The following is a 25,172-nucleotide window of genomic DNA, read 5'->3' on the forward strand; positions in this document are numbered from 1 at the left end:
AAGCCCTTTGAAGCATCTGAATGCTGGACTTGTAAGCCCCAAAATCTACTACGCATACAAGCTTTAAACTGCACATCTTAAATTTGTCTGTTCTTTGTTGGTTTTAATAGCTCTACAGTAGCTGAGGTCTGTCTTGTCTGCTGCTGGAAAACTTCTCTTGTATGTGATTAACACTTGGTCGTATTCTTTCTTCAGGTCAAATGACAGATCTCATTTATGCAGAGAAAGACTTGGTGCAGTCTTTAAAAGAATACATCCGAGCAGAAGAGGTCAAGCTGTCTCAGATTAAAAGGTAGGGGGAGAAGTCTGCTTAACGGTGAGGGGTGACAAAGTGCAGAACCTGTTGTGTTGGATTAACTACACCTTCCTGTTGCCAGTCCTAGCCATTAGTTCTGGTTAGCATGTCCTCGATAAATTATCAGTGAGAACACGGGTAGTAAGCTGCATGTAACTTATTCCCACAAACCTACAGAGGGGGCCCTGCTTCAGATATTTTTGAACTTAGTCTGTTTAGTGACTGTCTACTGGCGTTTTTCTGCTTCTTTCCCTGTCCCTGTGCCATCACAGTACTCCTGTGGAGAAGACGCCTATGTCAGTCAGGAGCTTTGTTTGTGTGAGTTGAATGCGTGTGGCTGCCAGTGCTCTGCTAGCTTCTAAGTGGTGCATCATGGCAAAATATCAGCTGCACTGTGTAGTGGAGTGCACGCTGAACCTGACTTCCCTCCTGTGCTGCCTTTGCTCTCAGGGACGGTGTTCTTGCCTGCCTCTCTTCAGTTACCCACCCAACTATAGCACAGCTCAGATTATCCTGGTGGCTCAGATCAGATGAAAGGTTCTTGCTGACAACCGATACTTTCTATGTCCCTTAGGAAGACTGTTGCTTCCCTAGCTAAAAGTAATACCTAACAAGGCGTGACACTAGAATGGTATGAGGTCCAGGTTCAGGAGAGTTTTGTGCCTGTAGCTGGTGGAGCCATGCTTTCCAAAGACTTTATGAACTCCAGACTGTATCTGGCTGTTTGATCTCCCTTTGGGATTGTAGGGTGGGGTTAGGGTTATGAAGCAGTGAAATATGAATTCCTCATCACTTATGTATGCCTAAATATTCATTTCTTGAAAAGCTACCCTTCTGAAGAAAAGGTGTCTCCTGTTCAAGTGTGATTAAAGAGGATGTGAGTTGAATATATGTATAAACTGATCTTTTAAAAAAAACCAACACACTTGCATGTGTCAGTCCATCAAAAGAGATTTTTGTGTTAAGCTTTCAGTTGACTGTATTCTTGCTTATTTATAAGCAAGAGTATTCTGCCACTGTTACAATATTTGAGCTCTGGCATCCAATATACTTTGTAATAAAGGTGCTAAATTTCAACATTGAATAGGGTAACGTTTTTCACTACTGTCTAATTAGTTCTAGAGATGTTTGATTCAAAATATTGTGATGTGAGTAAAGAGTAGAACTTCACCTTATTACTGCTTTGCAAAATTAATATTAGAAGTAGTGAAAGCCAGATTAAAAAAAGGAAATGTGAGAGACTTGTCTCAACATATTGTTAATCTGATATCCCTGCAAAGGATCTCTGTGTGTAATCTTAGTTTTGCTTTCTGTTGCAACATCACAGTTCACAGAATAAGCCAGGCAGTATGGTGATACGTGGCAATGCTTGTATAAAATTGCTTACAACCACGGTTCATTCATGGCTTACTGGGTTTGAGATTAGACTTGAAGGGACTTCTAATGTTCACTATTAGCTTATCTCAGCAGTGTTTTCTTCCTATGGAGCACTGGAGAGTGGAACACAGAGCCTGGCCAGATTTTTCTATTAAGGGATAATATGAAGAGCAGCAGAAGAAATTCACAATGTAGCATCAGTGATATAACTGCCAGCAAAGCATGGCATCCCACTACTGGTATCCCACTGCTGCTTTGAAGCTGACTGGTGCATGCTAGGTGACTGACAGCACTCTTTATGTACTCTACCTGACGGTTTCCAGTCTGAAAATCAAAGATTGGGGTCTATTTTCCATAAAGCTAAAAAGCTCTGGGGTGTTGTTTGTATTTTTACAAAGATGGATTAAATGATACTCAGTGTTGTGCTCCATATATCACTTTTATTTTCTGAAGTGCAGTGTGCTGAAAACTGATGGCTTAGACTTCAAGAGCTGCATGTCTACTGTAGTAAGATTTAAAATAAAAAGCAGGGAAATAAATTCCTTCAAAAGAATATTGTGATTTTAAAAATAAATTGTACTCCACTTTGTCCTCGTAAAGTTGAAAGCTTGACAGCTGGTTATGATGGCAAAAGCAGCAATAAATTTATTCTAGTGGTGTAATTAGGGTGACTTAAGAAGGAAGACATGCATTCATAAATTGTTCTCAGACTGAGGCATGCAATTCTCTTTCCAGCTGGGCTGAAAAAATGGATGTACTGACTAGCAAATCAACCTCTGATCCAGAAGGGTATCTGGCACACCCTGTAAATGCATACAAGTTGGTGAAGCGTTTAAATACGGATTGGCTGGAATTAGAAAACCTGGTTCTTCAGGATACAACAAACGGTAAGGAGCTACAGCGAAGAAGGTGCTGGTGGGAGGCAGCCTTACAGCACTGTTGCTTCCTGTCATCTTCTGGAAAGTTGCAAGCTCAGCTGTGGTTTACTGTTGCCAAGTTTGTTTGAAACTTAAACCAATGGCTGGCCTCTTGTTTCACTTGCTTGGCTAACCAGTAAACTTGGTGCTTGAACAGGACAGAGTCAAGACTCAGAAGCTGTTACCTGTAATAGGCACGTTATGTCTGGGTGGCTTGTGCTGTTTATGACAGGAGAGTGGGATATGCTGAAATGGTCAGTTGTGTTAGAAAAGGTTTTATGCCTTTTATTGAGTTTTATATTCGTCTGTGTAAAAGCTTACTCATCTGTCTTCCCAATCTGCTGCTTCTGTAAGCAGTCGTTGCTTTTAAACCATGTTGATCAGTAGATAAGACTTAAGGATCAAAATGAGACCTGCACTGAGCTGGTAAAGGAATTCTTGTCAGCTCCATCGCTAACAGTTGGCAAATGTCTCATAACTGGATAATATACAACTGCTATCTGTAAACCTATCCTAAATCAAAAGTTTCCACTACTAATCTTTGCTCTTGCATCATATTGTTAGTGTCTGCTTGAATTTGCTTCCTTAAGCTTATTTTCTTAAATGCAAGCTTATTTTTACTGGACCCCTTGAAAGTAAGGGGGAAGAAGGTATGTTTTTCAGGCAGAACTGCATGTTTTCCCTTTCTCCTCCGCATTTGAAGTTTTCTCTCAGCCAAGATTTTTATTGTTTTTTGGAATAGTCATCCTAGAGAGAAATAAAATACTTAATTCAACTGAATACTTCTGTCTCTAATTCCTTTTCTAAGACTCCCTTTTCCAGTTCTGCTTGTTGCATGGCTAGAAATGGCTGAGTTTTTTTCTTTGGTTGATTGCCTCCCCTTCTCAGCCAACCAACCTGCTATACAACCTTGATAATACTTACTTCGAAATGAAATGCACTACATAAAATGTTGCCTGTTCTTACTTGCCAGATTTAAAAGCCTCTTAACAAGTAAGGTTCTACTCCTGTTTAGGGTTTTCTGGATCAGTGTTTCTGTCCTGAGCTGAGATTTGAAAAGTCGTTATGGCTTTATGGGTTGAAAAAATCTGAGATCATTTTCCAGTGCTATGATCTGCAGTTGTCTCTGGGTATTTCAGAAGGAGAACTGGTGAAAGCTTAAGCTTTCATGCTGGAAGGAGAGTGAGGAAACTGAAGATTATTAGATTCACATTGTACTTCAGTTGTGTGGCACAAGTAAACTGTCGATAGTTATTTATCTCTTGTCATTTGCCCATGAGCTGTTTCTTAAAATGGGACAGAAAGCAAAGTTTAAATAAATCAAGAGCCTAATGAGAGACTTCAAAGCTAAGTTACCTGAATCTCAGAATTCCAAAAAAGCAGATAATTCTCCTGTGTTGGTCTGGAACTGATGTTTATTCAAACCATGGAAGTAACATTCTTTCCCTTTTAATGCAAAGGCTTTATTGCGAATCTCACAATTCAACGTCAGTTTTTTCCAACTGAAGAAGACGAGACTGGAGCCGCAAAGGCTCTGATGCGCCTGCAGGACACGTACAAGCTGGATCCTGAAACGCTGTCTCGAGGAAACTTACCAGGCAAGTGTACGAAGGTCTCCTCTGTAAAGAAAAGGCAACAGGCATCCTCATACTCTCGAAGTCCTTCTTCAGTAGTGATGAAGGACTGTGGCTCTGAAACTGTGCAGCTCAGGCACTTGTGGTTGTGTTTATTTTGGCATTTTGAGAACAGCCTGGAGGTTGTTCCTACTCAAGCCAGGGAGCCATGATCTGCAGTGACCAGCTCCAGTAGCATGTGTTTTATTTCTATTGTTTTAAAAGGAAATACTGATTTTTTTTTGTAATCACCATACCAAAGCAACAGACAAACTTGCTTGTGCTGGTTACTGTGTAGGCAAATAACGTGGCAACTTCCTGTCCCTGAGAACTTAGAACTGGGGGAAGGAGATGCTCTGTAATTCATTGCTCTGATGGCTCTTCCAAAGCTTGGTTCTGTTCTTGTTTGTGATCTTCCAGTGAGGTTTGGCTGAATCACTTGGCTCCTTTTCTTTATCTGTGAAATGGGGACTAACAGTACATTCCACAGAAAGATGTTTTGGGAACTACATAGACGGTATTTGTGATATTGTGATGTTATTTAGGGCATGGCATGATGTTAAGAGGGCATGGCATCAAATTGCTCCAGGGGAGGTTCAGGTTGGAAATTATGACAAAAGAAATTTCTTCTGAGAGTGGTCAGGCATTGGAATGGGTTGCCCAGGGAGGTGGTGGAGTCACCGTCCCTGGGGGGTGTTTAAGGACAGGTTGGATGTGGTGCTTAGGGACATGGTTTAGTGGGTGGCATTGGTGGTAAGGGGATGGTTGGACCAGATGGTCTTGAAGGTCTCTTCCAACCTTAATGATTCTGTGATTGTTTGTGTTCTGGCAGCTGAGTGACTTTGTGACTCCTGCTTGTAAGAGATTTACTAGCAACCATAACCTCTTCCAGTAACACTATTTACAAACTGAATAGGCTTCATTAGAGTCTGGGTAGCTGAGTTTCCAAAACAGTTTATGTAGGTTATTAAGAGTGAACTTAAAATGAAGTCATATCTATGCATCTGTTGATCTGGAGCAACCGGAAATCTGTATGCAACTAAACAGTCAAATGGATACCTAGCTTGCCTAAGTATCAATCAGCTACGTATGCACAAGTATACATCAAGTAAAGAGCAAACAAGCTAGCTCTGCATATAGCCGGGCTTCTCCGATCACCTGTGGTAACTTAGTTTCAGTAAAGTTTGCTAAGCTGTCGGTCCACTCTGTCTTTTTTGATAACAGAACAGTATAATACTAATTTTGTTAAACTTTTCTTGGTTTCCAAAGGGACGAATGCCACAATTATGATGGAGTATAATCTTTAATTCCTGAAGGTGATCGGTTTGGTACAGAATGTAAAGCATTGTCAATGCTTTTTTAGAAGCCTTTTATGGATGATAAATTGTGTTTATGGGTATTTTCCAATGTTTGAAGGCAAGGATGCTTCTGTGTGGATTGCTAAATTTTTCTTTTTGTTACTAGGAACAAAATATAGGTCATCTTTGACAGTGAGTGACTGCTTTGGTATGGGCAAGACTGCTTACAACGATGGAGACTACTATCACACAGTGCTCTGGATGGAACAAGCCTTAAAACAGCATGATGAGGGGGAGGACACAACAGTCAGTAAAGTGGAGATCCTAGATTATCTCAGCTATGCTGTTTTCCAGTTTGGGGACTTACACAGAGCCATGGAGCTCACAAGGCGCCTGATATCCCTCGGTAAGAACCAAAGACTCACTATTCTGGTACTGGGAAGCATTGCCAGCAGCAGCCAAGAACAGTCATGGTCCATATGTATTGGTGAGCTGACTGGGAGGATATCCTGCCAGATGACTTGTAATAAACATGAGTTATGGGAAAAGTCTACTTGTAAATGAAGTATCTTCTGCAAGCCATCCTATAGTCCGTGCTGTTATTACCTAAAGACTAAATGCGTCTGACTGGTACCAGTGCTTAGGTGTACTGAGATGCATTTGGTAATGGTTAAAGCCTGGGTTTAAAGTCTCAAGTGTAGGTGAAGGCTACCATGGACTCGGGGGGAGTACTGCCTCTTCTGTCAAGTCCTACTGACCTCTTATATTTCTCTTTATATTCTTCTGTGCAGGCACTCTTTGATGCCAAGTGAATTCTTTGAGATCTTAAAGTGTATTTGAGTAATCAGATCATAGATGGGGTTTCTTAAAGCCTGCTTTTGTCTCTGGTCTGTTTCTAGCTTTCTTATGAGTAAGCAAATAAACAGCCCTTCCAGTACAGCTCTACCTTCCTCTTGGGTTGGGAAGGTTTATCCTCTTCAATTAGAATTAACATCTGACATCTACTGTCTTATACATTTGTATGTTTTTTAAATCAGCTGTGGTTCTTAATCTAGATGCTGGCTGCATCCCGAGAGTAGATGAAGCTGTTTTATTGAGGGGGAGGGGAAGAGTAAAGATCATGTTAACATCTGCAGACATTGGAATTCACAGATTAAAATGTACAGGAATATGAATATGTATTGAATCTAGCTCCCTCTGCAATAATGTTTAGCGCTAATAGCAGAACATAAATCCTTATCAGCACCAAACAGTGGAACAGACTTGGCAGTCCCTTCTGGGAGTAGCAGCTTCCTCTGCTCTAGGCTAACCTTCATCTAGCCAATATTAGCCTGTTCTCCAAGGAGTAGTTACTTCTTTGGCCTTCTGAGTTAGTTAAATAAGAAACACAATGAGCATGGAAAGGTCAGAAGCAAAAGAAAACTGTTCTAGGTGCTAGTGTCCGGAAACATAGCGATGAATAGGAAATTGTTCCTCCTTTGTTGTGCTGGGTCAGGTATAATAGATGGTTAAAACCATGTGTTGTTGGTATGAATCAATAAACCCCATCATCAATAGTCACTAGTGATAGGTCTGATGATGCTAGTGATCCAGGATACCTCCCTTATAAGCCTGTTATAAACATCAAATGGATGCTATAGATAGGCTGGTAAATGGTAATGCTTAACTTCTGAGCTTCCAAACTTTACAGGAAGCCTTTGGGACTGAAGTTTGTGGCTGGGACTCCACTGCAGTCCTGGGTTAAAGCGTACTTGTGCAGTGCAGGTGAGAAGTATGGTGGAGAAGGGTGCAGCAAGTAGACTGGCTTGATCTTTGCTTGGTGGTCTTCTCCTGGGCGGAACTAGGCAGGCCACGTTTGAAGAACAGGAGGGTTGTGAAGGTCAAAACCTCTATTTTTTTTCCTGCCTGAAATGCATGTTTTGTGATAGGTCCTTCCAGGAACTGTTTTGCAGGAATGTGCCTAACTTCCGTTTGCAGGGACAGAAACCTCCCAGCACTGGTTTTACAGTGCAGACTGGAGCTATTGCATTTGGTTGCCTAATAATGCTTTAGGAAGGGGAGAATTATTGATGCAAAGGCTTGTTTGTATTAACAGTTCCTGAGATATGCATAAGTTGCTGATCCTGTGTGTTTTTTTCCCAATGAAGACAGCACTCATGAGAGAGCCGGCAGTAATCTGCGATATTTTGAGAAGCTGCTGGAGAAGGAGAGAGAAGAGAAGTCAAGAGAGAACTCATTAAACAAGACAATGGCAACAACAGAACCAGTGGTGCAAAGTGGTGCATACGAGAGGCCTCTTGACTACTTGCCAGAGCGTGATATCTACGAGGCCCTTTGCAGAGGCGAAGGGGTAAAAATGGTAAGAGAAAGGCAAGGATTTTCTGACTGTCTTTGCACAAGGATGATCAAGCTTGCTGATGTTACTCAGCTGGTTACTTTTTTCAGAAAATCTAAATGTAATTCTGTCCAGGATGAGATTTGTACCTTATGTCCCCAACTCTGTCTTAAGTTACTGTAAATCCTATACAGAAAAACAGCTCTCAGCTGTACTTAAAGACTATTGAAAATTGCTGAATAGACAAACTCATAATCAATTTCAAATGCTGGTTGTATTAATATAGTAGGAGGAGTTTTCCACGGAGAGATAGTTATGGTTTGCCAATGTTATGGAATCGCATCATTCCTTCTCTTTTGTGCGTCTTGACTGTGTCCCTCTGGGGTAGTCATTTTGACCAACCAGTTTCTGGTACCTCTCTTCAAACCTGGCTTTAATTTCAGTGCAGGGGGAGGAATCAATTTGTTCCCCCTGCATAGTTGTAATCATAAGAACTGGATGCTTTTTTTTTTTCACCGCTAGTTATTTATGTATTTATTGTATTTGTCTAATTTGAAGCCTATTGTGATTTAGCTTTCCAAGAGATTAGTGTTTCACGTGTTTTGTGGTATCTTGAGTGCATAGTTTCACAGAAAATTGCAGAATCGCGCAGGCTTACTTCAAATTAGCTGTCAGCTGACAGCTTTTCCAGTGTTTTTGAAATAAAGCACACTTTTTCTTGCCTGTTTTAAATCCATGAAAAGTGGTTGAGCAAACAAGGAGTTTTACTTAGTGTCTTGTTTCAGACACCTCGAAGACAGAAAAGGCTATTCTGTAGGTACCATAATGGAAACAGAAACCCTCATCTGCTCATAGCTCCCTTTAAGGAAGAAGATGAATGGGATAGCCCTCATATTGTACGATATTATGATGTCATGTCTGATGAAGAAATAGAGAAAATTAAACAGCTGGCTAAGCCAAGGGTAAGCTTCCTTTCATCTCACTATTGCCTACATACTCAGTGCTTTAATCTGTTAGCAAAGACTAGGCAAAGGATTTGAGAGACTTGATTTCATACTACAGATAATACACTGCAGCTGTGAACCTAAAGGGAATGATTTTGAAACTGCCAAGTGATATAGAACTATAAAGACCAGGCTCCTGAAGGTATTTATGCAATGCTGCAGTTAATTGTGCAAAATTCTCAGTAAATGGCTTAGGAATTTTTACTTACAGAAAGTCTTAACTTTTTAATAGTTTTGCTTATGCCACTAAAGTCAGAGGAACTCTTCATATCACCTACGTAGTGTAGGACTGGGATCAGTAACACTAGGCAAATATTGTAGTCTTAAGATTCAGATAAGTTTTTCATTAAAAAAGCAACCATTTTATTAATTTTTTTTTCAAAATCTGTCTAGCTCTGCTGTAGGAATAGTTCTGAATTCTGCAGCACTGCTGAAAGAATGGAAAATGCAAGTCCTGTGATGAAATGGTCATTAATAAATACAACTTAATTTTCAGCCAGGAAAGTTTAGTTAGTAATCATGGAAGCTTTCAGACAGAACTCTGAAGTAGTATGTTAGTTTTGGGCTTGGAAAGATGAGTGCTTCCTTTGTTCTAAAATGTATTTACAAGAAACTTCTACTCTTAGTTCTAGGCACTTAACATTATCTGCAGTTTACACTTGCCAATATTTTTTTGTCTGGTAGAAAAGCAACATCTGTACGTGATATTCAAGTTGGTTTTCATGCTTGTTTTGCAAAATGCAATCGCTTACTCCAGTTCCAAAAAACTGTTCCAACTTTACAGGCAATACATCAGAGCAGACTTGTCAGCTGCTCAGCACTGGAAAGGGTCAAGAAAATTCTTCATTTTATTGGTGTGGAAGCCTGAACAGACAAAGATACGCCATTAGATCAAATGCTCAGTGCAGAAATCAAGCAAGCATGTACAAGCTTAAAAATGGCAGCATAATGAAAAGTTTGAAAAGCTAAATTGTATCCCAAAAGCTGTGCTTCACTGTGTAAGTGAAGACCAACATTCAGTCATCCTGGCTCTTCTGTTATGATTTATGCAGGAGAAATCTGGAGCAAAATAACTGAGTCAGAATTACAGGAGTAGCTTTGCCAAGAACTCTGGTATAGAGACAAGACAGTTAACATGGATTGTAAGGTTGGTTGGCATCTAATTGAGGAAAAAACGAAGGAAATAATTGCATTTTTTTCAGGGTATGCAGTTAAGGTTTTCTGGGAGCTATAATTAAGTGAAAGGAAGAAGGCATGATTTTTAAGTGTTTGTGGTTTGCAGGAGTTAAATTTAAATGTGGTCTGACTTTGCAGTTAAACAAAGGAGTGTCCCAGTTCTCGTTCTCAGTTGCAAGTATGAAAGCAAAGTGACCTGTTAAGCTAGTAGTAGTCAATTGCTCTGACACCACAGCAAATCTGATCAGTTTTGCCAAGTTACAAACTTTTCCTACAATTACAGTGACATGGCCTAACAGTGATGCATTACTTGCTGTTCACGACGTGTAGGTGAGCTGTGCTTCTGAAGTATTACCTTCCTAATGTTGTACCAAGATCTCAGGCTGTCACTGAGATTGTGTTCCAGGCATTTTTCAATTGGAAAAATTTGAGCATGATAATGTTGAAACTTGTCCTCAGGAGTCCTCTACCCCTGGATTTGTGTGCCCCATAACTTGTAGCTCATTCTGTAAAAGTTTTCACCCGTTATTTTTCATCTGAGAATGAGGCTGTTTTTTCCCAGTCCACATGAGGAACAGGCTGATTAAATTTATGTAGCATCCAATAATTCTTTCTGCCAAGAACTTAGGCTTCATAGGTTGTTAACTTTTGTTGTTGTTCCCTCTTGCTAACATTGACTCCAGCTGTTTAAAAAGTACCTTAAAAAACCATAACTGTTCAGCACAGACTACTTGTGGATTTAATGAATATCATGGCTTGTGCAGTCAGTCGGGTTCTCTTTCCGGAATAGCTGCAGGTGATGCATTGCACTTGCATTTCTGCATGCGTGATTCTAACATGAAATTGGAACAAAGTCTAGGCTGGAGCTTTAACTTCAATCCTTTGATACATTGAAATTTGACAAATCGGCTGCTGATTTTGGTTAGGATGAAGAAAAATTATATATTTTTAACCTATAGTTGACATGTTTCTTCCCACTTGGGATTTTTTTGACACAGCTGGCACGAGCCACAGTACGTGATCCCAAAACCGGTGTCCTTACAGTGGCTAGCTACAGGGTATCAAAAAGGTAAGCATAGAGGAGAGCTCAGCTTTAAGATTTCTGTGCTTAACAGTCCTAATCTGCTACCTACAGCTGAAAATGCAAAGCGCGCTGCATGTAGCAAAAGCTTGCACACGAAATGCATAGTAAATGGCTCAGCTATGTAACTGAGGGCAGAAGAAATCCTTCTCGCTTGGGAAATGGGTGGTTGTGGCTTGTATTCTAAAACAACGTTTAAATCTTTCCTATCCCTTTCCCTTGTCCTAGCTCATGGCTGGAGGAAGATGATGATCCTGTTGTGGGTAAGGTGAATCAACGAATGCAGCAGATCACAGGGTTAACAGTGAAAACAGCTGAACTGTTGCAGGTCAGTACGCTTGGTTCTTACCGAGATGAAATCCAACAACTACTTCTTGGTCAGGATGGTGTGCTACTTGCACAAACAACTGTAGGCGTGGATCTTACTCAACTCCTCCTAGGGGTTCTGTTGTCTGCTGACTGAACACATGAGTTCCCAGGAAATGGATAGGTAAGGGGCTCATGAAGAATAGTGGGGATGTCCCTGGCTGTAAGGACCTGCCAGGTAGATGCCTTCCCTTTGTGTGACAGGCAGAGACGAATGGAGGCTATCTAAAGAATACCAGATAACTTTGTGCACAAATCTGATTTACCAGTTTGTTTTGAGGGAAATGCCTGACACTTTTGAAGACTGCAAAAGCTAGTAAAATACCCATGCTCAGATTCTGCCTCTTCAGAGGAGGGAACATGGGTGTAATAAAACTATTGCTGCTCATTTGTGTTAAACAGGCTGTTGTAGTGATAGGTAAAGAGTGCTGCTGTTAAAGTTTCTCAGTGCTAAATGTTTCGTCTCAGGGGAACCCTTAAACTATGAAAGAGAATGCTTAAGATGTTTTTCATCTGCATACCTCATTTCTGGTAATCTATAGAAAAATAGGGTTAAATGTGTTGTAGATAACAATCTTTGCCACAAAGTACTGTTTTTCAAACAATGTTTTGGATCTTTGAGAGTTATCTTCTGCAGCAGTCATTTGCAGTTCACAGTTTTTCTTCTTCCATGCTGTAGGTTGCTAATTATGGAATGGGAGGGCAGTATGAACCACACTTTGATTTTTCTAGGGTAAGATTGCTCTTAATTATTTCTTGGGGGTGTGTGGCAGTGGGGAACAGGTTACTCTGAGAACTGTTGAAACCCTTATTAAAATGCCTTGTATACTAAAACACTCAATATATAGCCCTGCTGCATGGGATGAATAATGACCTCTGGAAAGCTTTCACACTCCCTTCTCTGATGCTGAGAGTTCAAGAGAACAAAGAACAAATCTGCCTGCCTGCTTATCTTTGGCCCTTTGGTTCCTTGCGCAGTGTAGAGATGTTAAGTCATACAGCAGTTGTATGTGCTCTTTCCATTACTTTATTAGGAAACTTAGGTCTGCGAGCTTTGGGTTGTGAGTCTGAGTTGTTCCATGAGGCTTATGAGTTTAGCAGAGTTGAGTCCTCCTTTGCTGGGTATGTTAAAGCACTTTGCAGGAACTGGCTGGGCAGGAGACATCCTCCCACTTTCCTTTAAAAAAGTAGCTTTTATAGAAATCTGAGTTTTAGAGCCATTCTGGCAAAGCCCTTATTATGGCTACAGCTATGGGGGCTGTGAAGAGGGCTTTGACAGCTGTGTCCAGGATGGCAGTGCTATGGTGAAAGCAGTACCACTTGGAGCTGGTACGTGCTGGATCTACACCAGGCACTAGAGGGCTCTACCTGGTAAGTGACAGCTCTCGTTAGCTGCAAGAGAGGAGAATCACAGAATCGTCTAGGTTGGACGAGACCTCCAAGATCATCTAGTCCAACCTCTGAGAAGAGTAACAAATTCTTCATTGCTACTCTAAAATGGTTTTAGAACTCTGATCATACCAGAGAGCTATGGTGACCAGTACTTACAAACACAAAATCCATTTATGATGCCTTCTTTTCAAGTAAGAGCCATGTCTTCAATTGAATCTATCTTAATTCAGCTTATTCCAGTGTTTTTTTACCGGGTAGAATGGGTTGCTGCAGCCACAGAGCAGCCCAATAAGTGAGTATGGAATTGAAGCTACCTTACTTAGCACTGTTAAAAAAAAAAAAAAATCAATCCTGATTTTCAGTGCTGTGGAAGCTCATATTCGTTAGCTTTGGCCTGTTGAGAGAATTTTGCTGTTAACTTTTAACACTGCTTCGTTTCCTGAGTCAAGCAAATGCTCTTAAATTCTCTTCAGAGCCTTTGAACTCCAGGACCTCAGACATCAAATTGGCCAGTATGGTCTTTACTTTTGGATTAGGCAGCTGGGACAGAGCTTCATTTGGAACATAACCTTGGCTGAAGTCATCGGTTAAAGCAAGACAACTGTGGAATTTGCCATGGGTTTGGACTGGTCCGCCAGGCTCTCTGTGCATCACAGATTTCAGTGTTGTAATTCAGAGGCATTGCTGTGTTTCACCATCTGATCAGCCTCGCAGCTTTTTGTTCCCTTACAGCTCTTAAATTGAGACACTTTAACTGCATATTACACTTGGAGATTACACTGATTGCTCAAAAGTTACCAAAAAATCTTTTGATATTATTGAAGTTCAGAAATGAATGGCTGGACCAGGGTTTGGCAGAGGTGGTGGAAAAAAGGGAGACCCATATCTATGCTGTCGTGTTGGCTTTTAGATTGAATTTGCTTGCACTGATGCACAAAGTTACGCTTTGAACCCATTTCAGGAAAGACCTTTTATTTCTTGAAATATTCAAGTAGATTGAACTGTCTTAGGGATGGTGGGTTTCCTTGCTGTTTGTTTTTCCTGATACCAATTCCTGCTTTTTTGACTGCTGAAGATGATTGTTTTTGTGTAGAAGAGTGCACCTTAATGTCACTTGGCTTAAATTAGTTCCTGACTATTAGTAATGTAAATAAACCTTTAATTCTGTTTTTTGAAGGGAACAGAGATGTACTGGAATTCTAGATGTTTTCTGCTTCTAAACTGGCACAAATATGATGTCATACTTAAATGAAACTCAAAACACTTTCTGCAGAGTAGAAACTTTTTGATCTTTTTGATGTGGTCCTTAATTGTAGATAGGCAACCACCTGAGAGAAACTTACTACTGCTGTTCTATTTCATCGCTGCTAGTGAGAAATGCATTTCCTTTTTTCATGACGTTACTTCTCTGAGAATCACTACTGCATTTAATGGGAATTAGTATTTTACCTAAAGCATGTTCAAGCTGAATTTTCCATATTCACCTCAGCTGTTGGCTTTGGATCAGTGTCTAGTAAAGTCCTAGCCTGGTGATAACTTTCAGGTTACTTAGTGTCTGTGCTGCAGGCCCAGAAAGCATTGCTTCTACTCTAATGCCCTGAGAATTGCTTCAGTGATATTTCTCCTTATAGCATCCAAGTGCAATGTGCATGCATTTTGCACTGTGGCTGCAATTTCCAATGGCTTTAGAGCTGCCCTGTGTGAAGTCCCATCTTTATTCCGACTCTAAATTGAGTCTAAAGTTCTTTCTGCAGAGCTACACAACTCTAGTGTGAGCCAGTTTGGAACATGGGTTAAAGTTGTTGTCTGTTACAGCGACCCTTTGACAGCACACTCAAATCGGAAGGAAATAGGCTAGCGACGTTTCTTAACTATGTAAGTACCTCTGTTTGTCTGCTGTCTGTGAGCTTGAAGTTTGCAGTTATTCTTATTTAATTTTATAGAAAGATGAGCCAGATGCTTTCAAGCGGTTAGGGACTGGAAATCGTGTGGCCACTTTTTTAAACTATGTAAGTATGATGATCCTTTATGCATTGAGTGTAACTTTTAGCAGTATCTTGTTTACAGCTGGTACAGTTTTATTTGCAGAGATTTCCTGGTATCTGGAAATAGGGTCGTATTTATTCATGCAGCATCAGGTGCTGTCCCATTTGAGTTAATAGAATTGATATCCTCAGAGCAGAAAACTTCAACAGAGCCCACTTCCCCCTTTTGGCTACTCTACTATGAAATCTTTGATTTCATTGGACTCTCACTGGTGGGAGAAAGGAATGTGGCTTATTTGTTTGTTTCTCAAAGGTGAGTACGTGGGGTACTCATATGATACTGTTTGAGAACTTGACTATCAGTCATTTACTGTGGGGCAGTCGTGTTCTTCCACCAGTGTTTGACAGCACTTGATGCTGTGGTCTGTCAGCCTCCATTTTAACTTCTTGTCAAAAGCCAGAATTGCTCTTGCATAGCTGTTGCTTCAGTAAATGGAGGAGACGTAGCTAATAAACTTGATGCAGCTGGGGAAGGGGTTATAACTGCAGAACGGAAAAGATCCATTAGTTGCATGCATTATACAGCCTACAGACCATGTACACTGAAATCCTCACTGGCACTTAATTGGCACTGATACTAGTGGCCTAATGTTTTCACAGTAGTCTTGTTCTGATGACACTCAATCAACTTCTGCTCAACCATATGGTTAATTAGGATCACCTAATCAGCTATATCTAACTTTTGAGTGATAATTTCAAATATAAATTGTGATGAGATCATTATGGTTGAGCTAGTATTCCGAGTGCAAAGTCTATCTCAAAACAGAATCAGAAATACTTTTGAGTGCAGAAAAATCTCTGAAATGAGTCAGAATAAGATAAACAGCTGTGAGATACTGCTGCTAAGAGGCTTTAATTCAAATTGCCTCAATCTCTCTTGCTTCGCAGACTCTTGAACAAACCTTGATCTCAAGTGAGTGCTCCGCATCGTATCCTCTGCCAGTTGTACATGGTCAAAGGCACTTTACCCTTTGTATGTCCAAGTAGAACATACCATACTTGTACCAATGTCCCTACTAAAGAGTGGTTTGTTGCTAAGATGTAGGTATTAACTGGCAAAGTTGCATGCACGTGCTTTCTAGTTGGAAGGGGCAAAACACTGTGCACCTATGGCATCTTGTGCCCTTTTATTGTAGGTACCAAGCAGGAGGACACCAGAGTGGTAATAACATCTGCTTTAAACAGAAATCCAAGTTACAATAGAGAATATGGGGGACTTGGGGGATTGCATTCATGATTGTTTTAAATTTGGTGGGAGTTGGATCTGACTCAGTTGTTTCTTGTAATTAGTACCTGATCAAAAACTTACTGAAACTGTGGTAAGACTTTCTATTTTAATGGGAGTCTTTCCAGTAACTTCAGGTTTTGAATAAAGTCTGTAGAGCTTATAGTGAATCCACCATAAATGATAAATTCATTGGGCTAAATTCATTGCAGTGTAGAAGGGCAAAGCGTAAAGATGTAAGCATTTCTTTAGAACTATATTTTGCTATATGTATTTAAGCTTGAGATGCATGAAGCACTTGAAGTGGCATGAGGTTGTTGAACCTCATAGAAACAGTGAGGAAAAGTGAGATTTTTCTAATGGTTTATAGTTTCTGAAGTGGTTGACCAAGATGCATAAACTAAATTATGAAAATAAGCTCCAAGGACACGGTTTCAATTTATGAGGAAATGTGTGGTTTAACAGACACTTATTTTTCTAATTGGATCATAAACTAGAATGAAATTCTTGAAACGGACTTACTCTGAAGTCTTCTCCCTTGTTAACAAGGTAGTACTCTAGAACATTGCAGGTACACAACTTTTTATGGCTAGTTTGTGTAATAGATTATACATAATCTAGAAGTGCTAAACAAAAACCTTCAGCTGGAATAGCAGGCTTTGCAGTTCCTGCTGATCAAAATGCATCCTTTCTTCATTAGTGCCTCTTGTAGACAGGTGCCAGTAGAAATCTGTTAGGATCTGGGGCGCTTAAGCTTGTGGGACTGCATGTACAAAAGTGCTGTAAATGGTCAGTTTGCTCACTTTGTTTTCTCAGATGAGTGATGTAGAAGCTGGAGGAGCTACAGTTTTCCCAGACTTCGGGGCAGCGATATGGCCCAAGAAGGTAAAGTCTCTTCGTGTGTGGCTTGTTCTCCTCTTCTCCTTTTTCCGTCCTTCTCAGTACAGTCTGGCATCCCTTTAAGTCAGTGAATGCGGCAGTGTCTAATGTGAACAGTTTGTGTAGAGGTGTTCTTAACAAATAAGGATTGTGTTCACTCTCTGTGGTGAACATGACTGAACTAGAGTTGGGACTAGATGTTTTTTCCTAAGTTTGTGTGCCTGAATGATTAAGTTGGGTGGGTTTTGGCTAATCTCGAACTGATCTGTTTGCAGGGAACAGCAGTGTTTTGGTACAATCTTTTCAGAAGTGGCGAGGGTGATTATAGAACAAGGCATGCAGCTTGCCCAGTCCTAGTAGGGTGTAAATGGGGTAAGTAAAATTCTTTTAAGAACAAAACCTTGTATGCATACAAAGGTGGTGATATACCGTACCCTTATAACAGCATTTAATAACTTAGGTGGTGCTATTTTAACTTCAGGAATTACTTGTCAATACTGAAAACTTACACCATCAATGTGAAGCAGTAAGCTATCACTTTTTCTAGTGAAAGCATCTTTTGTGGCAATGATAACAGAAAGCCTGTAAGAATGTCACTGGATTTGCGTAGTATAGAATCATAAAATGCTTTCGCTTAGAAGGGATCTTACAGATCACTTAATTCTAACCCCCCTGCCATGGGCAGCAACACCTTCCACTAGACCAGGCTCTTCAAAGCCACATCCAGCCTGGCCTTGAACACTTCCAGGGATGGGGTGTCCCTGGGCAGCCTGTTTTGGTGCCTTACTACCTTCATAGTAAAGAATTTATTCCTAATACCTAATCTAAATCTACCCCTTTTTAGTTTAAAGCCGTTATCACTTGTCCTATCACTATGATCTATATCTGCATCAGGATGACTTGAAGTATCAGTTGATTAGAATCAGGCCCGTTCCTACAAAACTTGTGTATAGTTCTAACTGAAAGTGGGGGAGAGGTCTTTGCAAACATTCACATCTACCTTACACGCTTTGTGGTTTAAGGGCATGAATAAACAGTTAAGTGGGGCCTGAGTACTTCTGCAGAGAGTGTCTAAGGATATATATATATATATAAATATATAATATATATATATATATATATAAGGATATTATATATACAGGGAACCTCTTCAGCCACAACAGTGTGCCAGTTAACTGAGCCACTTACCCAGAAAATGACAGAAGAATGTTTTTATACAAAATACAGTACATACTAGAAAGAAACGAGGTAGTATTGCGTATGTGTTTTTAGATTTCTCCCTGTAGCACACTCCCACTTTAGCTTGCCCAAGAACTTTCCTGCTCATGCTATCTGATCAGATGGGCGCTACCATGCTTCCTGGAAGCAAACATTCTGATATGCACGGCTAATAGGAGATAGATGCTACCTCTTGTTTGCCTGAGACGTCCATAGTCTGTCAACAAGGGGCTGTTTCCTACTTTGTCCAGCTGTTTGGTCACTGGGATATTCTGTTAACTGCTGAAAGTAGCCTATATTTCTCCCGTCATCCATTCCTGTACCCACCTCCCACAACCTCCATGGCATTCCCCTGGAGTGCTTTGTAAATGACACCAGTTCCACAACAAACTCCTTTGTTCCTATTGTGCAATTGGGAAGACCTTTTCTTCCCCAGCACTCTGAATCTTCCTGTTTACCATTGGATGGGTAAAGAGGTGTAAGCAGGTATAAGGCTTTACCTGAAGTAACACTCTGGGTTGCAGTAATATGTACAGACTGGGTGCATGGTGGTAACTAATTTCACATCCTTGTTCCACAGTTTCAAATAAATGGTTTCACGAAAGAGGAAATGAATTTTTAAGACCTTGTGGGAGAACAGAGGTTGACTGAAATCCGACCTGCTGCAGGCCTTTGTTTCTTCATCTCCTTTTCTACTGTTTGTTCTTCCAGTTCATTTCTAAGAAATGATCCATCTTTTTTCCCAAGATTCCTGGCACTTTACCCAAAGAGGATAAAATATGTAACACTTGTGAGTGAAAGTAAATGGCTTTGTACACATACTTGTGTTTTGGTTGCTGTTATTTCTCAGTCTCCAAGTCCCATTCCCCACCCTCCCTCCCCCCTTATTTTACTAGTCTTCCACCCTCAACTTTCTCTGTAGTAATGGTGCAAACAATGCTGTGGGCGATTCGGTGTTTTTGAGTGCCTGGTCTTGTGCCTTTTGTACCTCAGAAGTTTTAGATGTTAAATATTTCTTTGAACCAAAGTTTTTAAGTTGTGTACATGTTGATTTTATTGTATTTCTATGGATCATGAGTTTTGAAACAAATAAATGTTCTTTCCAAAAAAATGATTTTCTATTGTGTCCCTAATGAGTACATCAGTGCTTTGGTTCAGGGAGCAGCGGGCCTTTGCTTTGTCCTTCATTGAAGGTGTGTTGCTTTGTTGTCCTTTACTTTTAGAAAGACGTTGTTTTGGACAATGCTTTACTTAGGCTAGAGCACAACACAACTCTTGCACCTTCTACTGAAGCTGGAAAGCTTAACTTGTGTATTAACAATATGTTGTACCACGAGGGCAGACAGACAAGCTGCACATTTGGGGTCAGTCGGACAAGTGATCTCAGTACAATAGTCACAATACTTATGATAAGCCCTGCCCAGTGTTACATTTATATTGTGAGGGGCTATCTGGACTTGATGCAAGCTGTTAGAAAAACCTGAAGGCTTTTTCAGTTTTCAGCAGTCTTGACTATTCTTGATTCTAAGAGCAGGCATCTGCTGGTGAAACCCTGCATTTTTACCATGGGAGCACTTGATCTAGCAGAGCACACCTACTGAACTTGAAGTCAGTAGGACAGTTGTGTTGCTAGCAAAACATCAAACGCATTTAAATGTGTTGTCCTCTCTCAAAGCAGAGTAAATTGTAGCTTCCTTACTTTAAGCTGAGAAACAGAAAAAGCTGTGTATTTCTCCTAATAACCTAAAAGAGCCCAAGTTACCTGCCGTCAGACTCAATGCAGTCCATCAAGTTTCCGTTCTGCAGGACATAGTTTAATAGTTGCTCTCTAATCTCTCACAGCACTCTTTTGCTTGCCATGAATGTTGTGGTTGTTGGCTAGCTGCTCAGAATATTTCATTTCTGACCTCTAGGTTTCTTAGTAAAATCTCTCTGCACAACATAAAGCAGAACTCCTTATTTCCCAAGTTTACAACAAAGCGTTCGACATATGACAGCATCACAGATGTGAAGATGAACTGAGAATGAGCCAAACCCACGATCTCTAGTTGGACAATTTTGGATTCCAGAGGGAGGAAGAAGAATCTACTTAGACTTTCTGTTAACTTACCACGTTGACAGATAAAGTTCACATCAGGACTCTGGCCAAGAATCTGTACCGAATCTACTTCTGAAACTGTAGTTGGTTTGCAAATACCATTGTTAACAGAGTTGTATCATACTGAACCTTTAAAGTGAATTTTGCTTGCTTGTTTTCTCTAGGAAAAAGTGTATTTTATTCTGAGTCATCTTCTACCTTTATTCAGACCATCCCTCAGTAGGATGTGAGAAGTGTGGATGCAGAACTGCTTGAATGCTAAGGCTTTTTATGTTGTATGCAAGATATGCTTGCTGCTAATCTGAGCTGAAGAAAAATAGCTATTTTAGAGAAAACAGCAGATTGAGTTTGGGGCATTCTGTAACCTCCCAGGCATGTTTGTGCATTTTGGCCTTGAGAGGACTCTTATGCTGGAAGAAATATATTTTTCTTCATCCAGGGACAGGGAGCTTTTGTAAATGTATCACTGGTACGGTAGGTACTCAGTAGTTTGGTTTAGACTGAGACAGTGTCTCCTGACATATTGTTGACTCTCTTTCACAGGGTTTAAGTACTTAATACAGATATTCATAGGCATTGCGAAGGCTTGCTGTAGACAAGTGGCTGCCAGACACTTGGGAGTGCTTGGGGATCTTTCAGAGGGGATCTTTCAGAGGTCTTCAGGCTGGCTGTTAGTTACTTGTTGACACTGTCTCTGAGGCACTGCTCTACATGATAGGTGCTGATGAAAGCAGATAGCATGTGAACTCTCATGGAAAGATGGTCTCTTATCATGACTTACGTAGTCATAAGAAGAACCACCCCCAGCCCATGCCAGTAATCCGCATCCAGTTTGTGCATGTGGTTTCTTAACCCCTGGCCTGATTGCAACTGTGTGGACACATGGTGTGTCACTGAGCAGTAATGCAGCCCTCCAATTGGGTTAGGAAACCACCTAAAGCATAAATCTTCAGCTGTGTAGACTCAGTGAAGTACTTGATCTTGTCTTCTGCGTTAGAAGCTGCTGCTTTCCTGTTACAGTGGAAAAACGTCTGCTATGTAATCATTTATAGGGGAAAACCAACGTCCAGGCTAAAATGTATAGGGTGGTGCCTGGAAAAAGGGTTTAGCTTAGTGACAAAGCGAGCCCTATGAGCAAGGCTGCTGACCTCTTACTCTATAGTATTCACAGCTGGGAATTGTTCTGTGCCTGCATAGCGCTGTGTGTGTGTGTGCTTATCTGCTGTGGGAAGAGCACGAGTAAAGCCTATTAAGGACGGATAATGAAAGTGAGCTTTCATACCTTGAGGATTTTCATGATTTGGGATTGTGGGAAAGATGCTTGATATCGTGGACTACTTGAAGCCCTAAGGCTGCCTCCAGCCCCTTGCATGTACCCTCTGGGGTGCTGGTGCAGGTGAGAGGAGAATCTTGCCTTCCCCTGCAGTGCCTCCTGGAAGCTCACCTCGTGGCAGAGCACGGCAGCCTGTAACCTTCCTCTGGTCTGTCATTTTGCCCACAGCATCACCACAGGGAGGCTCTGTTTGCAGAGCCCTCAGCGAAGGGACCTCCCAGCCATGCTCCAGGTTTCGGACAGCCTTTGGCTCATGTATGTGCTTCAGGGCTTTTCTCTTGAAATTCCTGGTAAGGCCTTGAAAGAAAACCCAAGATGAAACCTCCATGTTTGCTTGATGTTACCCGTCAGCTAGGTCAGAACCCTCGATACAGCTGATGAATGATCTTCCCCTTAGAATCTGTTTTTCCTACCACACTTTCCTGGTGCTCACAACCCCATCAGCAGCTTAGGTGGGCAGTGGGGTTCTCCTCAGCGTGCGTTGCCGTGGCTGGGCAGGCAGGAGCAGTGCCTGCAGCAGCCTCAGCGAGGAGCAGGGCTGTGGTTCCAGCTGTGGGGCGGGTGGGCAGCAGGCGCCGCGGAGGTGCTGCCTGGCTGTGGGGATCGCTGTGCTCTGCTGGGAACCTGCACCCAGCCCCAGTACTGCAAACAAAGCCATGCAAGGCTCTTTGCTGGCAAACGAGAGTGTGGGTGAAGCTGTTTTGCAACAGGTTTTTTGGGGCTAAAAGATATACTTTTTCATGTGTTTTTGGGTGGAGTGGCAATGGTAGGCCTTGAATGCACCCTCAGCATAACCCAGGGCATTTCTAACTCCCTTGCTCATCCTAGGGCACTGCTGAGGAGCATTCGTTAAATGACCCTTTCAGACCTGCTCATTTTTCCTTTCTCTGACCTGAAAATGGCCGAGCGCTGCTGCTCTCTGTGTGCTGCAGTAAGGGCTGGGGTCTGGCTGAGCCCCTGGCTGAGCTCTTGCTCGGAGCATCCTCGTGTTCCTGCTTCCCGGCGCTTCTGTTAGTGGGAGCTGGGCCAGAACAGGAGAGCTTCATTTGGTGGTGTTCTGATGGGCTGCTGATGAAAAATAGTCAAATCTAGTAGGAGTCACCCCTGGCTCCAGGCTGGGAGGGTTTCTCCTTCAGCACTTTTTGTGCCAGGCCCCAGCTGCAGAACAGAGCCGTGGTGTTGTAGAACAGAGCAGTGATGTTTGATGTTGTAGAATAGAGCTGTGATGCCGTTAGTCTTGTGCTGCTGTGGGGAGTGAGAGCCTGTGGTGGCTGAAGCCTGGTGGTGATGTGCAATTAGACGAGAGCAAGCTCAGCAAATATAGATGGCCGCTTGTCCAGTTGTTAATCTTTTCGGGCCTTGGAGTGCTTTATCATTCCTTATAGCTGCAGAAGATATTGCTGTCAGCATCTGTCGTCTGTAACTGCAAAGACCGTGGAAGATTGGAGGTGTCATGTTTTTCATGCAGTCTGCCAGCCAGGGATCAGCGACCTGAGGGGACCTCGTGAACCTTCTCAGTGTTCTCTGCTTGGCTGGGCCGGGCTGGAGTGACTCACACAGCCATGGTCCCCCGGGGTGCAGCAGTCCTGGTCTGCAGGCCAGAGTGCTCTCCAAGTGCCACATCTTCCAGGAGGAGGAGCCGGAGCTGCCTCTGGCACCCACCCCATCTGCTGCAGATGGGCTGGGCCTGTGGGGCCGCTCGTCCCGCTGCCTCCGGCCCCGTGTCCCCGCTTTCCTTTGAGCGTGGCAGCGGGGGACCACCAGCCACGTGTGGCTACCACCAGCTGCACAGCCACATGTGTGGCACCACCGGTCCCTCGGTGGCAGACCTGGGGTGCTGCCATCTCCTCCAGGCCCTGCCGCTGTGGCCTCGCAGCGTTTGCACTGGGTCTGCGGCGACTTCCTTCGCTTTCATCTTAGCTCTTGAATGAGAGACACAAATGAAACACCTCTGACTCAGTGAGACAGGTGAATTTGTAAGCCCTAATACCACACGCAGCCCTAGTCTGTCACTTCCTCAAAAGTGCTAAGTTCTTCGCATTCTCGGGTCTCGTTTTGCCTCCACTCCTGTGTTGCACCGGAGTGGTGCTGAGCAGCGCAGCACGGCCGCGTCAGGGCGAGGGAGGTGGGGGCCAAGCTGTCCCGAGCCGCTGTCCTGGCTCTGTGCACGCCTGTGGGGCACCACCCTCGCTGAAGAGCCTCTTTTGGGTGTCCTCCTTTGTCGTGTGAAGGCCTCAGCTGCTTTCTGGGAGCTCCCCCTCAATCCTGCACGGGGCTGAGCACTGAGTTGGTGCGTCCTGTCAGTCACTGGAGGGAAGCGGTGCCTGCGCTTGCACCCTGCACAGGAATTCAGATTTCTCAGTGACTGGGAATGGTATCTGAGTAAGACCTGAGCACCTGAATCATTTTGTGACAGAAAAACATTGGCCCCTCAGTGCTTTCAGGGGGAGGCTTTGCACAGGCTGCGCCGCTCCGCTTTGTTGTCTGTGCGCCCTGCTCTAAGTGATAACCTGGCTTTTCTAGACAACAAGCATCATTTCACTCACAGGAAATAGGAAATGGTGAGTTGTGTTTGGTTTTGAAGCTATACTCAAGAAACATTCTTGTGAACGTGGGTGCATTTAAACCCGGAGGAAAACAACAGTGGGCCGGGACCGTGCTGGGGCATGGAGCGGGGCTACCGGTGCTGGGAGCTGCAGCAGAGGGGGCTCCGGCCCCACACTATGGGACAGCAGGGGGTCGGCTGTGTCCCGGGGGGCAGCCGGTGACTTGGCTTTGGAGTGGTATTTCCATCCTTGTTGGTCCTGACCTGACCCCAGAGGCCGCTGGCAGCAAAAGTGAAGTGAGCGCCGGGGTGTGCGGGTGCTTGGGCCTGCTTCTGACATGTAGAGCTGTGCCCATGCCACTGCTCTTACTGTTAAACCTTTTTTTTTTTTTTTAATATGCAAAAAACCATAAGATGAGTAAATGTCCTAGCTGTTGCACCTTTCCAAGCAAGTGAAAACAAGAGGGATGACCCAGGTGGGGCTCCTGTGGCAACGCAGCTGCCCAGACAGCGCTGCTCTGTGGGGGGAGCCCAGCCGCTGCTGCCCCCTGTGTGCCCAGGAACCTGCCAGCACCTTGCAAACACAGAGGGGGACGAAATGTTTAAATTATTGTACCAGCTCTGCGAATAAAACCAGGGCTGTGTGAAAGCTGGGGCCTGGCAGCAGCACTTCCTTTCTTGCTTGCCTTCCCTCTGCACTGCTGAAAATGTATGCAAAGGAATTCCAGTGGGGCCTTTTGGTTTGTGGCTTCACAAAACCTCATATTTCATCCCCAAAGCGTTGTTTCAATAAGAATAAATTACGGGCACATAAGGACTCTAAGTTTTTAATCTTCTAAATCAAGATTTGCTGCTTTTGTGCATGCCACCTCTTTGCTTGGAGTTCCCTTCTCTGAACCAGAAGGGAAAAGCTGCAAGATGCAGTCCTGGCAAAAAGAGAAGTCCTTCTGGGTATTTGTGTGCCCCACTTGCAGA

General features: G+C 42.7%; 1 protein-coding gene across 9 annotated transcripts in view; it reads left to right on the forward strand.

Moving 5' to 3' along the window:
* Positions 1 to 19,041, forward strand: part of P4HA2 (prolyl 4-hydroxylase subunit alpha 2) — a 30,663-nt gene extending 11,622 nt beyond the window's left edge. For 2 of the 9 annotated variants that reach the window (XM_050713624.1, XM_050713623.1), the window contains exons 4-17: positions 196 to 292; positions 2,408 to 2,559; positions 4,050 to 4,187; positions 5,667 to 5,906; positions 7,648 to 7,859; positions 8,621 to 8,797; positions 11,014 to 11,084; positions 11,325 to 11,424; positions 12,142 to 12,195; positions 14,670 to 14,729; positions 14,798 to 14,863; positions 16,941 to 17,009; positions 17,279 to 17,375; positions 18,802 to 19,041. In XM_050713624.1, coding sequence (XP_050569581.1) covers positions 196 to 292; positions 2,408 to 2,559; positions 4,050 to 4,187; positions 5,667 to 5,906; positions 7,648 to 7,859; positions 8,621 to 8,797; positions 11,014 to 11,084; positions 11,325 to 11,424; positions 12,142 to 12,195; positions 14,670 to 14,729; positions 14,798 to 14,863; positions 16,941 to 17,009; positions 17,279 to 17,375; positions 18,802 to 18,872 — 1,604 coding nt within the window. In that variant the 3' untranslated portion in view covers positions 18,873 to 19,041. Of the gene's footprint in view, positions 1 to 195; positions 293 to 2,407; positions 2,560 to 4,049; positions 4,188 to 5,666; positions 5,907 to 7,647; positions 7,860 to 8,620; positions 8,798 to 11,013; positions 11,085 to 11,324; positions 11,425 to 12,141; positions 12,196 to 14,669; positions 14,730 to 14,797; positions 14,864 to 16,035; positions 16,062 to 16,940; positions 17,010 to 17,278; positions 17,376 to 18,801 lie in introns of those variants that run through there. The other 7 variants (XM_035560746.1, XM_035560745.2, XM_035560743.2 and 4 more) reach the window with 6 other exon arrangements.
* Positions 19,042 to 25,172: the final 6,131 nt, after the last annotated feature.

This window comes from Cygnus atratus, chromosome 14 (assembly GCF_013377495.2).
Source record: "Cygnus atratus isolate AKBS03 ecotype Queensland, Australia chromosome 14, CAtr_DNAZoo_HiC_assembly, whole genome shotgun sequence".
Taxonomy (NCBI): domain Eukaryota; kingdom Metazoa; phylum Chordata; class Aves; order Anseriformes; family Anatidae; genus Cygnus; species Cygnus atratus.